General features: G+C 37.2%; 2 protein-coding genes across 3 annotated transcripts; both read left to right on the top strand.

Moving 5' to 3' along the window:
* The first annotated feature begins 299 nt into the window (after positions 1-299).
* Positions 300-2784, top strand: LOC132045110 (uncharacterized). Its single transcript, XM_059435642.1, has 4 exons — positions 300-464; positions 745-863; positions 1930-2211; positions 2565-2784. Exons 1-4 carry the CDS (start codon positions 315-317, stop codon positions 2614-2616), a joined length of 603 nt encoding a protein of 200 aa, XP_059291625.1. The 5' UTR covers positions 300-314; the 3' UTR covers positions 2617-2784.
* A 1097-nt stretch (positions 2785-3881) lies between these two features.
* Positions 3882-5803, top strand: LOC132045113 (uncharacterized). Of its 2 annotated transcripts, XR_009412349.1 has the most exons (5): positions 3882-4035; positions 4111-4226; positions 4593-4877; positions 5385-5508; positions 5546-5803. XR_009412349.1 is itself a non-coding variant. In XM_059435645.1 (4 exons), exons 1-4 carry the CDS (start codon positions 4018-4020, stop codon positions 5443-5445), a joined length of 480 nt encoding a protein of 159 aa, XP_059291628.1. In that variant the 5' UTR covers positions 3882-4017; the 3' UTR covers positions 5446-5803. The 2 variants fall into 2 exon arrangements, 1 of the variants encoding a protein (XP_059291628.1); XM_059435645.1 differs by having other exon boundaries at positions 5385-5803.
* Positions 5804-14366: the final 8563 nt, after the last annotated feature.

Raw genomic sequence — 14366 nt, 5'->3', positions numbered from 1 at the left:
ACAAGATATAAATTTATTCCAGAATAAATTTACACCTTCTACTAAATATTGTAAAAAAATTAAGTGCTGGGATAACCTAGCTTATACCATGCACCAAACGACCCCTTACTAGTTATCCGTTCTGGATACTACGCTTAATAAAGTGATAATCTGATAAAGATCACTTGGTAACTTCAGGAGACTTCTATGTCTATAGAAATGACGTGGACTCATTCTCTAGTTGACACATGGCCAACTCTCATTTGGTAAAATCATAGTGCCCTTGCTTGTTGTGTCCTAGGTGTCTCCCGAACCCTCTGTCCTTCAACTATTTAATGGACCATCACAAGTGCAAATGTGATCGACCACAATTGGCAATTCGATTTTGTAAAGTTATACACCAAGCTTCGAATCATATTCCAAATCTATCTGACTTTTTACTTCGATCTACACAAATTGTTCTCTCTATGGCTTTTAGATCAGTGGTAAGATCCAATTTCCGTTATAGTGATCATGAATGTTATTCCTTATATGCTCGTTATCGAAAAAATTTATTTTGCATTTGCGCACAATTGATATTAGTCGTGTGATGCTTCTTTAATCTCATAAATTGGTGGTCTCAAGTCTTACATTTTTAGATCTACAAATATTTTGTCGACTAATTTGTGATGAAAAAAGAAGAAATCGTGTGAGACAGGAAATAAACATTTTTCCTGATTATTTGTCTTAATAAACTAAAAGAAAGGCTATTTTTCGATGTTGCAGTCTTCTCTAAAGTCCGCACTGAATCAGTTAAAGGGAAGCTCATCACTAAATTATGCAACAGCTGCCACTTCAAAACTTAAGGCAGCTTCTCCCCTCCAACTCAAAGAGACTGTGCCCAAGTAAGATCATCGCTCTACTCCATAAATTTCTCCTTCTAATTTGTAGCTTGATAATTGGTTTTACGATCTTTATAAATTAGAGTTGAAATTATATACAGTCTAACCTCTCTATATATTATTGGGTCCGAAATTTTTCAGTTGTTATAGAAAATGATAATTATACACCTGTAACAGTATTGACATATAAATAATATTTCACTTTTATAAGTAAAAAAAATGTATAAAATCTAATTTTTATTTTTAGTTGTTAAATTTTAAGCTTAATAATCACACGTTATATAATGAAGGAAAATCGCTCAATGATGAAAATATATATATATATTCATATAATATTTTTTTGTTGTAATAGTCTGTTAAATGATTAAATATTTGAGCAAAATTTCTATACGTATTATTGGTAATTATAAATATTTTATTTTTAAAAAGATGTCTAATTATTTTAGAGTATTGTTATAAAGTTGGTTGTTATTGTTATAGGTAAAATATTATTGTAGAGAAGTAATAACATCAAAAATCAGTTTCGAAAAAAGTTGGTTGTGGTAGAGAGGTGTTATTTATATGCGGGTGTCGTTATAGAGAGGTCTGATGTATATCGTTAATGTATATAGTCTATTCCGCTGTCATATACAAGTAAGCCTCTTTAAAATGTGAATTCGTAATTTTAAAGATAAGATTACTTACTAGTTATAACAAGAAAAAATAACCTAATAGGAGTAATGTAAAAAAGTTGGTTGTGGTAGAGAGGTGTTATTTATATGCGGGTGCCGTTATAGAGAGGTCTGATGTATACCGTTAATGTATATAGTCTATTCCGCTGTCATATACAAGTAAGCCTTTTTAAAATGTGAATTCGTAATTTTGAAAATAAGATTACTTACTAGTTATAACAAGAAAAAATAACCTAAATAGGAGTAATGTAAAAATTTCTTACACTAATGATGTCCTCCATTTTATTACATGTATGTATAGATTTTAATTTTTTGTTTCTCCAATAAATATAGTTCAAAATAGATATAAGGGATTCAATTGAACCTGCTTGCTCTAAATTGGCCTGTGATAATGTCAGGTCCCGGAAAGGAGACTTTGTGCCAGTATGTGTGGCTCTAGGGATGATCGGACTGTCTACGAGTTTCGGGCTGCACACGGCGATGCATCAGCTGAGGCGAGCCCCTAATGTATATGTGAAGAAATCAAGAAGGGAAACTCTGCCAGAGATAATGGAACCAGAACATGTTGCAGAAGAGGCCGAAAAGTTTGTCAATAAATCATTATTCCGAAAGGTGGCTCACATTCAGGATCGTGCTAGCAGGCTTGTCATTCCTGATCCTCGTGGCGACGTTTATACCAAGTTAGTACTAAACCTATTAGTATTACTCCACGACTTATTTGCAATTCCCTCTGTACCAATTTGTGTGGCGCAAATTTGACACCAAATTTGAACATGAAAATTTCATATTTTATAAATAAAATTTATATATTTAGAAATTACTTAAATATATTATAAGTCACAACAATCGATAATTCAATTATATATTATAAGGTATATAAAAAAAATTTAGCAAGGGAGTACAAATATGATTCTGGAAATTTGAAGAATGTCGCATAAATTGAGACGGAAGGAATAATAATTGCTTTTCAATTTCTTTTTGCGTTTAATAAATATGGAATAGGGCTGGTACTTATTAGCAATTTTTGTTGCAGGAAGCCAGGTGTGGAGACCTTGAAGACTATAGGAGTGGATCCGAATCTGTAAATTAATCATAGGCTTTGTGGTCGAGTTAGGTTGCAGTTTAGAGTTTGTTCTCTAATTAATTCTGTAATGCGATCCGAAGACGATGAACTATATATGAGTAAAATCCGTGTAATATATCTGTAGATTTTTAAGTTTACATGGTGGTGATATCCATGATATTTTGTGCGTGTATTACTTCACGAGTGAATGTACTTTAAATATGTGTATAATTTTGTGAATACTATATAGTAGTACTGATGCCACTGGGCTACTTTCTAATGCATCCAATGTTGCTTCCTTCCTATTAATCTGGAAGTTCTTCTCAGATAGAAGGAAATGATTCAATTTCAGAGTTAAAAATCGTAGTTTTCGAACGAGCAATCGAAAAGATTCTGGAGCATCTTCCTGCCTCTCTGGGACTTAGCTCTGAAGATGAATTCCCGGTTAGTTGATTACCTTATCCGGTTAGGAGAACAGTTAGAAGTAGGAAAAGAGTAGGAAAAGATGTCGAACCTTTGAATAGGTTAAAGAATTCTCCTTCGTGATCTTTCTATTCCTTTCTTAATGGAAGACTTTCGAGGACTCTGCCATTGAACACGTTAACAAAATTATACAATAGCCACCTATTTCTACTTTAGATTTTAAAGGGAAAAACTCCCTTGTTTTAATTTTCTTCTAAATTTATCTATCTAAGGATGTGGTGGTTAAGGCGTTGGGCTTAGATATATGTCCGTTCATTGAAAGCAAGTAGAGAAAGACAGGGAGAAGTGCCTTTACCTCAATCACGTACTAAGACAAGTTTAGTAATTGAGGTCCTTGCTAAATTGTTAGAGAGAGCAATTATACTTTTTTGGTACTAAAATAAGTTTAGTAGTTAATATACTTTTGAATGATTTACTACTAATTAAGTAATTTACCTAATTCTACCCGAATTAGCTTAGGTGATTTAGATAAAATTGTGTGTGATCTTAACGTCCTTTTTTATTTATAGTATAAAAATATAAATATAGTCAAGGAAGGTGAATCTATGAGATTATACATAATTTGTTGGGGTGACCGCCATACAATGAGTTCCTAGTAACCGACTTCGGGCATCTTGCTTTTTCAAAGGCTGGTAAAACACTTGGAACAATATATTATGCGGAAGTCGAGAGGTTTGTCAGCCAAACAGAACATAAATTAAAAAGCATAAGCTTCTATGGATATTTAGTTTGCATGAGTCACTGACTAGCGCAAAGTGGACTTGTTAGCTCTTGACGAGTGTCCTTAAGTTTGCATGCCTATCCTGTCGTGTCGATTATCTATGTCTCCGTCAATATATAGAGTTGTCACTTAACCAAAAACTCTTCAACAGAAAATTAACGTCCCTTTGCTAATCCTTTTGCTTTGCTACTGCTTCACTCCGCTACTACATCTTTCATCATGGCATTCAGGTCTTCGGTAAGTCCAGTTAATTTCTTGAGTTGCATTTTGATTGTTTTGTTTATTGAAAATCTTCATTTCAACCTTTTGTAGAATTTGTGGAAATCTATGGCTACTCGTGTTAGCGTAAATTCTGCTTTTGCAAAATCAAATATTACCAAACTGAGGTCATATGCCAGTACTGCTGAGCATCCAGACGCTAAGCCCAGGTGAATTTTGGTCAATAGCACTTCTATTACCAACAAAAAATTAGGAAGTGGTAATTGTATTTTTGGGGACGCACCTCATTCATTTGTAAATTTTGGTTATCCTTGTAATATTTGTCTACGCACATTTAACAATACAAATTTAACAAAATACATTGATAATTGAGTGGTTTAGCACTTAATAATTTGTTAAATTTGTGAAGGCTCACGTGATAAAAAATGCACATGAAAATTAATTGAGAATTAAAATGTACTTGATCAGAAATCACAAGGATCAAATTCATAATTTATCGATATTTGAGATACTAATCTAATTTCCCATTTTTAGAAATAGAACTCCGTAATATATTGATGTTAACTTGAAAACAGGGGACTGAAAGGAGAGTTTGTTCCAGTGTATGTGGCACTGGGACTAATAGCACTATCCGTGGGTTTTGGGGTACATACAGCCACGCATCAGCTGAAGCGGGCGCCCAATGTCTCCTTGAAGAAATCAAGGAGAGAAACTGTACCGGAAGTCGCCGAACCGGATAGTGTTGTGGATGATGGAAACAGCTTCATAAAGAAATCTTTCTTCCGAAAGGTGGCTCATGTCCAGGATTTTGATAATCAATCTGTCATGCCTGATCCCATGCGTGGGGATGTCCTAGCTAGGTACTTCAATAAGCTTTGACCGCGATTTATTCGTATGCCCTTCTAATCATTTTAAATTATTTATTGTTGTGACTTGTATTTTTTTGTGTCTAGTTTCTAAAGATTTAAATTATTCTTCAAAAGACTTAAAGATTGTAAGTTCGAAAGATTGTAAGTCCGAATATACGGTCAAATAAACTTGGCCAACTGTGTCGCATAAATTTGGGACGGAGGGAGTAGTACTTTCTTTCCTTGCTGAGATTTGTACCCCTCGTATTGAACGAGTGTTCGGCTTTGATAACATATTTGTCACAACCCAATTAAGCTACGTATTGTCGACACGTTTTGGCCCAGCAGGCCTTACGGATTCATCTGTTGGGCTAGTAAATGATGGCATCTCTAGTATAAAAGCAGTTACTACTATTTTATTAGAGTAGGCGAAGGATTTAGTAGGCTTCCCCTGTTTTTTTTATTGTTCTGTTTTTTTTATTGTTGTTTAATTTTCTTATTTTATTGGTGTCATTGTAGGGAACCTCATGCGGAGACGTTGAAATCTGTTGGGGTGAATCCCAATCAGAAATTGCAGTGAGTTTTATGCATTTTGGTTTTATGCATTTTGGATCCATGACGTGGGTGTTATATATCCGCCAGGATGTGATCCAATATTTGCATTTGGAGAGTTTGAAAGGTGATGTGACGACGTATTCTCAACTTTTTGAAGACCTGTATATATAGCGTCATAGCACATTATAAATAAAATGCTTATATGTATGCATTTCCAGCTAATTATGTTCGACTTGAATAAGTTACAGTTGTAGTATGTTTTTACGATCTATGAGAGCACAGCAAGTTTTGGGTTAAATTTGTCTTCCTTAAGAAGAATGACCCTTTGACTAATCGTATTTGCTTTAAAATAAAATGGATCTTTCTCTTTTAACCAGTACACCCTACGAATGTCCTCTCTGAACAACAAACTTAATGTTTTGCCTGTCCCATGACCTTTCAAGGAGAATCAACAAAAGTAGTACTCTCTTCAAACTACTTTTCTTCAGGTTGAGTATCCTCTAAATGTATATTTCGAAGCCTTGTCAGAATTGGCAGAATGTATATTTCGAAGCCTTGTTAGAATTGGCAAATCCAGGAAATCCAGCCTAGATTCTTTTGGTTTAGCGTTCTACTGATTGCTTGAAGTTCAAATTTAATACTACATGGCACAACAATGAACATCAATTTCGTAGGTGTCGAATACAGTGACAAATTAGCGACATTTATTTAGAAAGAACTTTTATGAATGTCAGTCTCAGCTGTTAGGAGAATCCGTTGGAGACTAGAGACATGGTAAGTTAAAATGTATTAATAAACATCTATAATGTAATCAGGGGAACTTGACTTTTTTCAGATACGAAATCACAGGATTGAAATACTAGTCCTGCCTCAAAGTTGTGTCACGAGAACGTATTGCTTGAAGGGTTCTTGCTAATCCCTTAGAAATTGGAGGTTCTTTTCAGATTGTCAGCTGCATGAAACGAATACCTACCACCAGTGGCGGATTTGATTTAATAAAAATGTAATGGTTGATAATTGAACTTGGAACCTCAAGGTAAATTTTGAACACCCTAAATCACCGAACCAACCTCTTAATAAAAAACTACTTTATATATAACTCTTAATAAAAAACTATCTTATATATACGGTATAATTTCACCCTCGGCGAGCCGTAAATCCGTCCCTGCCTACTACCTACTGGGCGGTAAAAACTTGCTTCGATATTCATATAATCATAGCTAACAAATTAATAATTTGCATTAGATATTTATATCAAATTGATAGTACGAGTATAAGTTATCGTAGTCAAGTGAAAAATTGGATAAAAATATATTTTCATTAATTTTTAATTAAATGATAAAAGTATGCAGAAGACAGTTAGTTTGGTGCAAAGTACAGATTAATAATCTTTACCTATTCGGGCTCGTGTGGAAGCGCAAAATCGTAAACCTTTCACCTTTCCATGACACTCAAGAGGTCAAATGAAATATATCTGTCGAATAAGGAATCTATTCCCCAACTGATCTCTATGTTTGACACTCATACTTAAACTGATAAGCTAGGGCATTGAAATTAAAGGAAGGAACATGTCTATCTGATTTTACTGAATTTAACAAGAATCCTTTTGTTATATACTTCTCGTAATTAGCTCTTCGCGGGTTTGTACGAAGTTCTCCTTGTTTTGTAAAACAAGCAGCGATTCAAACCAGACCTGAAGGGGGGGTCGACTCATGCAATACGATTATTGGTGGCATAGGTTTTAGTGATAGATGACTCATGACAGTTGCGTGTGGGATCCAGCCCATATTTTGAGGAAGAAAACATCTTCCTTGTCCATGGCAAAGTCAGAAATGTGGGCAAGGATTTCAAATGAAATCTTTAGTGTGGAAATTTGGTACCAGCCAAAATTTAATGCCAAGAAGAAAATTGGCTCACTCCATCCCTATAAATAGGGAGCTCTCATTCAGTTTACAAACACACCAAAAATCTCGGACAATACATTTGAGTGATAGGAGAGTGAGGTATATCATAGACTGTGTAAGAAAATAGTCTGTGAAGAAAAATAGAATGTGAGCGATATTGTAGTGAGGTGGGAAAAACCAAAAAGAGTGTTATTTCTTCTGAGTGTGTAGTGGTCTTTGGAGTATTTATACTCGTGACTACACAGTTTAAAATTCCTTACTATAGTGATATCAAGCTCCTCTTGTAGTGGTTTTTCCCTTATTCAGAAGGGTTTTCACGTAAAATCTTGGTGTCATTATTGCTTCATTTTATTCTTGTTGATTTAACCATAACTTAGTGTTCCACGTTTATCGCTAATACCGTGAATATTATTTTTGCGGGTCTATTTTATTCCCAACAAGTGGTATCAGAACCAAGGTTACGTGCGAGTATCTTTCGTGGTTGCGGCACGATCCGAACTTCCACATCAGAAAAGAATTACTTTGGTCTCTTAATAAGTAGTATTTGTATTTGTGATAAACAATGGAAGCCAACACTAGTAGAATGGTTACTTTGAGTGGCGTAAATTATGCCATTTGGAAGGGAAAAATGGAAGATTTGCTCTATGTCAAGAATTTTCATCAACCTTTTTTTGCCACTAAAAAGCCTGATAATAAATCAGATGAAGAGTGGACTTTGTTGCATCGGCAGGTTTGCGGCTTTATTAGACAGTGGGTTGACGATAATGTGTTGAACCATATTTCTGGGGAGACACATGCTCGGACCCTATGGGAGCATCTTGAAAGTTTGTATGCTCGGAAATTGGTAACAACAAGATGTTTTTGATAAAGCAAATGCTTGGGTTTAAAATACCACGATGGTTCCCGCAATGACGGATCATCCGAATATTTTTCAGGGAATCATGAACCAGTTATCTGCTATGGGCATTAACTTTGATGAAGAAATTCAAGGCTTGTTTCTACTTGGTTCCCTACCAGATTCTTAGGAAATTATTAGAACTTCATTATCAAACTCTGCTCCGGATGGTGTGATCTCTATGGATCTTGCCAAGAGCGATCTTTTAAATGAAGAGATGAGAAGAAAATCTCAGGTTCCTCTCATCGATGTCTTGGTGACCGACACTAGGGGGAGAGGCAAGAATCGTGGTTCTCAAAATAGAGAACATCATAGAAGCAAATCCGAACGTACTTAAAGATATTGAGTGCTATCATTGCGGGAAAAAAGGGCACACAAAAAGTTACGCCGAATATTGAAAAAGGAGAATAGAGATAAGGAGGAAAAGAAAGAAGATGGCAATCGTGTGGCCACCGTCACTACGAGAAGATCTTGTTACTTGTCCTTGATGCGGATCGATAAATATTGCTGTGATGAGTCAAGGCTGGGTTGTGGACGGTGGTGCCGCATCTCATGTGACATCAAGGAAGGAATTTTTCTCATCCTATACTTCGGGTGACTTTGGAACTTTGAGTATGGGTAATGAGACTGTATCTAGGGTGGCTAGTGTTGGAACGATTTGTCTGGAAACTAGTATTGGAACTAAACTAGTTTTAAACAATGTAAAGCATGTACCCGATGTTAGTTTGCACTTGATCTCTGTTAGTGTTTTGAATGATGAGGGATATGTCAGTACCAATGGTGCTGGAAAGTGGAAGCTTACTAAAGGTTCCATGATTGTGGCTCGTGACGAAACTAGACTACGACCTCTACATGTGTTGATATGGTGAATGCAGTTGAGAGCAATAGCTCTACAACATTATGGCATAAGAGGCTTAGCCACATTAGCGAGAAAGGACTAAATGTTCTGGCCAAAAAGAAATTATTGTCAAATTTCGAAAGTGCTAAATTAGAAAAGTGTGAGCACTGCTTGGCTGGAAAACAAAATAGAGTTTCTTTCAAATCTCATCCTCCTTCAAGAAAGACAGAGTTGCTTGAATTGGTGCATTCAGATTTATGTGGTCCAATGAAAACAAGGACCTTGGGTGGTGCACTTTATTTTGTTACTTTTATTGATGATTGCTCAAGGAAACTTTGGGTCTACGTCCTAAAGACTAAAGACCAAGTGTTGGGTGTCTTTAAGCAGTTTCAGGCTTCAGTTGAAAGAGAAACGGAAAAGAAGCTGAAGCGTATTCGTACTGATAACGGTGGTGAATACTGTGGAAAGTTTGTCGAATACTGCAAGCAACAGGGTATCAGACACCAAAAGAATCCTCCTAAGACTCCTCAGCTTAATGGTTTAGCAGAGAGGATGAACAAGATCTTGATGGAAAGAGTCAGATGTTTGCTTTCTGAAGCAAAGTTGTCGAATTCCTTTTGGGGTGAGGCTTTGTTGACCGCCGCACATGTTATTAATCTATCCCCTGCGGTTGCTTTGCAAAGTGATGTTCCAAACAGAGTTTGGTATGGCAAGGATGTTTCCTATGACCACTTGAAAGTGTTTGGTTGCAAAGCTTTTGTACATGTGCCTAAAGATGAGAGGTCAAAATTAACTGCCAAGACAAGGCAGTGCATCTTCATTGGTTATGGCCTTGATGAGTTTGGTTACAGGCTATATGATCCAATTGAGAAGAAGGTCGTGAGAAGCCGTGATGTTATCTTCGTGGAGGATCAAACCATTGAAGATATTAACAAAGCGGAGAAGATAAAATCTTCAAGTTCTGAAGGTTTAGTTAATCTTGATCAAGTCCCTCATACAAATGTTAATAACGTTGGTGGGCTCGATGGCGATGGTGATGCCCAGAATCATGTTCCAGATCAGCATGTTGATGATAATACCGATGCTGATATTGATGAGGTAGATGCTCCTACTCATGAAGTCGTGGATGAGTCAGATATTCCACTTAGAAGGTCTATTAGACAAAGATGTTCCTTCTTCCCGTTATTCACCTAATGAGTATGTATTACTCACTGATGGGGAAGAACCTGAATGTTATGAGGAGGTCATGAAAGATGAGCACAAGGATCAATGGATTGAAGCCATGCAAGATGAGATGAAATCTCTGCATGAGAATCATACTTTTAAGTTGGTGAAATTTCCTAAGGGCATGAGAGCTTTGAAGAACAAGTGGGTGTTCAAAGTCAAAGCCGAAGAACTCAGCTTGAAGCCCAGATACAAAGCTAGATTGGTTGTTAAGGGATTTGGTCAAAGGAAAGGTATTGACTTTGACGAAATATTTTCTCCTGTCGTGAAAATTCGGACAGTTCTTGGTTTGACTGCTAGTCTTGATTTGGAGATTGAGCAGATGGATGTGAAGACTGCTTTTCTTCACGGTGACTTAGAAAAGGAGATCTATATGGAACAACCTGAGGGCTTCAAGGAAAAAGGTAAAGAAAGTATTGTATGCAAACTTAAGAAGAGTCTATATGGATTGAAGCAAGCTCCCAGACAGTGGTACAAGAAGTTTGAATCTGTTATGGGGGAGCAAGGCTATAAGAAGACTTCTTCGGATCACCGTGTGTTTGCACAAAAATTTTCGATGATGACTTTATCATCCTCCTGCTATATGTGGATGATATGTTGATTGTAGGCAGAAATGCTTCCAAGATTGACGAGTTGAAGAAACAGTTAAGTAAGTCTTTTGCAATGAAAGACTTGGGTCATGCTAAGCAGATTTTGGGCATGAGAATTACTCGTTCAAGAGATGAAAAGAAGCTTTATTTGTCGCAGAAAAAGTACATAGAACGTGTACTGGAGCGCTTCAATATGAAGAGTGCTAAGTGGGTTAGCACACCTCTTCCTGGTCATCTGAAACTGAGCAAAGAGATGTGTCCTACAACAACGGAGGAAAAAGAGAGAATGGCCAAGATTCCTTATTCCTCTGCCGTCGGAAGTTTGATGTATGCAATGGTATGCACTCGACCAGATATTGCTCATGCAGTCGGTATTGTTAGCAGATTTCTCGAAAATCCAGGGAAAGAGCATTGGGAAGCTGTGAAGTGGATACTCAGGTATCTAAGAGGAAGCTCAGATGAATGCCTGCGTTTTGGAGGATCAAATCCAATTTTGAAGGGCTATACAGATTTTGATATGGCAGATGACCTTGATAACAGAAAATCCACTACTGGATATTTGTTTACTTTTTCAGGGGGAGCTATATTATTACACCTTGGGAAATTCCCCGTTAGCGTACAGTGAATAGGCCATCGAAGGGTATAATGTATACGATGTTTTGGCGAGCAAGAAATAGCATTTGAGGGTCCTAACTAAGATTTTCAAAGACATTTAAGTTAAGGAAAGCAAGTCATATGTCGTGTGTCGGACATGATTTACGAGTATCGAGTTAATGACGTTCTAATGATGCTTTGAGGAAGAGTTATAACGTCCCTTAGATTGGTATTGAGGTGTTAAACAAGTGTTAAGAAGGTTCCATAAGGATCGGAGATCAAACGAGTCGACGAGAACAAGTCTCGGAAAGCTGGGCAAACATACGGCCAGACATACTGGCCGTATAAAATCTACGGACCGTATGTCCAACCGTAGATTCAGCCCAGTATGGCATCCTTCACTGGACCAGATCTACGGCCAGTAGAAAACATACGGACCGTATGTTGGTCCGTAGATCTCGGTCGGGACTGATTGTGAATTAATATAAGGGACCTCTCTCTCATTCATTTTCATTTCATTTTCACTCCTCCACAAGTCAAGACTTCTCTAGAACATTCCATACACTTCAACCACAAGAACACAAAGGAAATTGATGATCAACTTCATCAAACCAACAAGAATCAAGAGTGTGAAACCCATTAAAGTCATTCAAGTCAAGAAATCCCAAGAAAGGTGAAATAGGGTTTTAGTGCAAGAGGTGTATTACCATTCAAGGCTTATTCCTCCATCATCTAAGGTGAGTTTCATGATCTTCTCATGTTGTTTGAAGTATTGATAGGTTGAAACACTTGGATTGTAGAAGAGTATAGAAAATGGGTCATAAATGTGTGAATAGTGTCATTATTGAGTAGTAGTTTGGATTGAATCATGAAAATGGATATGTTGAGATTATAAATGACATTTAGAACATGGAATAAGTATTGTATGAGAAAGAACGCGATAATGGACTTTGGTCATGATTATGGAGAATTGGAAGTGAAATTGTGAAATGTGGGCAATGCAAATGGATGATGCTTGTTGTTTATGATATTATGATTGATGTTATGAATGTTGGGAGTTGATATGGAATATGGAGGAAGTAGTATAAACAAAGGAAATGCTGCCCAATTTTCTCTAGCTTTAGTAAGTACGTTCTCATGATTGTTTAGCTAATGTCGATATGAATTCCCTTGAAGGTATAAACGAGTGCATTAAATGAGAACGAGCAAGCGATAGAATAGTTAAACGACAAAGGTATGTGAGGCTAGCCCTTTCTTTCTAAGGCATGAATCTTATGGCATGAATTTCCTCCTTCCTTATGAATTTCCTATCTTTAAGAAAACTACGAGCCCTTGTTCATGAATAGTCATACGAGATAAGAGCTATGTTGTGAGTATGATAATGATGATGATAAGTTAAGTCTAAGAAGCTATAGCCCATGATATGATGCTATTTATAATCTATTGATGTTGATCATTATATACACTCACCTTATGCTTGTTCCTTCAAGGTGAGGCAGAATGCTTATGAATGCTCCATAATGAAATCGGGGGTCTACGACCTTATGTCACCCCGATAAAGTATGATTATCTATGAGTCTCTATGCATGCATTATGATGAGTTATGATAAGTATATTATGATGAGCATATGATGATATTACACCGCGCCTATATGGCCAGGCAGTCACCGCCAAGGCGGGCAGCTATACACCATGGCCAGATGGCATGGGCAGACACCACTAGTGGGCGGCATGAGATGGTACCCCGGACGCGGGAGGCCTGGACACAGGCTAATGCTAATGTTATTGATTATCACACCGTACCTATATGGTCAGGCAGCTTATACATTTATGCATATATGATATGATGATGAGCATGAAAGTAAGCCAGCTTGCATTATTTCTTTTATGATTCAGTCAGTCACAGATTGCTCCTCATTTGATGCCTCCTCATTTCATGGATGTTTCATTATTGCTTATGCCTTACATACTCAGTACAATATTCGTACTGACGTCCTTTTCTTTGGACGCTGTGTTCATGGCCACAGGTAGACAGGGAGACGGTGCAGATCTATAGGAGCTACCAGCAGATTTACAGGAGCCCTCCTTTATTCCGGAGGTGCTATTTTGAGACAGTATTTTTGTGTGTACATATACTTTGGGCACGACGGGGTCCTGTCCCGTCCATATGTCTAGTACTCTAGTAAAGGCTCGTAGATACGCAGTGTGGGTAGTATGGTCTCACAGTCTTTATGTATATGCATATATATATTATTTTGATAGCCGAAGGGCTTATGTTTATAAAATTAAATATGTTTCAAATGTTAATAGTTTCATATGATTATAAGAATATATTATGAATGAGAGCAGATGAGTAACAGAATGAACGGTGTTCGGTGGTTAGCCCCGGGTACCCGTCATGGCCCGTAGCCCTGGTCGTGACATATATCATGGCAGTCGAAGCTACAGAAGTGCATTGCACTGTCTACAACTGAAGCGGAGTATATTGCGGCTACTGAAACTGGGAAGTAGATGATATGGCTCAAGAGATTTCTTCAAGAGCTTGGATTGCAACAGATGGAGTATATTGTCTATTGCGACAGTCAAAGTGCAATAGACCTGAGCAAGAATTCCATGTACCATGCGAGAACAAAACACATCGACGTCAGGTATCATTCGTGAACAAGTGGAGAGTGAATTGTTCCAGGTCAAGAAGATTCACACGAGTGAAAACCCTGCAGATATGTTGACCAAGGTGGTACCGAGAGACAAGTTCGAAGTAAAGAACTTGTCGGATGCACTCAAACCAGTGTGTACCTTCCTTCAGGTGAATAGGATTGGAAGGGGAGATTTGTGGGGTCCAGCCCATATTTTGAGGAAGAAAACATCTTCCTTGTCCATGGCAAAGTCATAAATGTGGGC

This window comes from Lycium ferocissimum, unplaced genomic scaffold, assembly GCF_029784015.1.
Source record: "Lycium ferocissimum isolate CSIRO_LF1 unplaced genomic scaffold, AGI_CSIRO_Lferr_CH_V1 ctg60, whole genome shotgun sequence".
In the NCBI taxonomy this organism is placed as follows: Eukaryota; Viridiplantae; Streptophyta; class Magnoliopsida; order Solanales; family Solanaceae; genus Lycium; species Lycium ferocissimum.
Note: the sequence above shows the minus strand (reverse complement) of the source record. Positions and strands in the feature narration are given on the sequence as shown.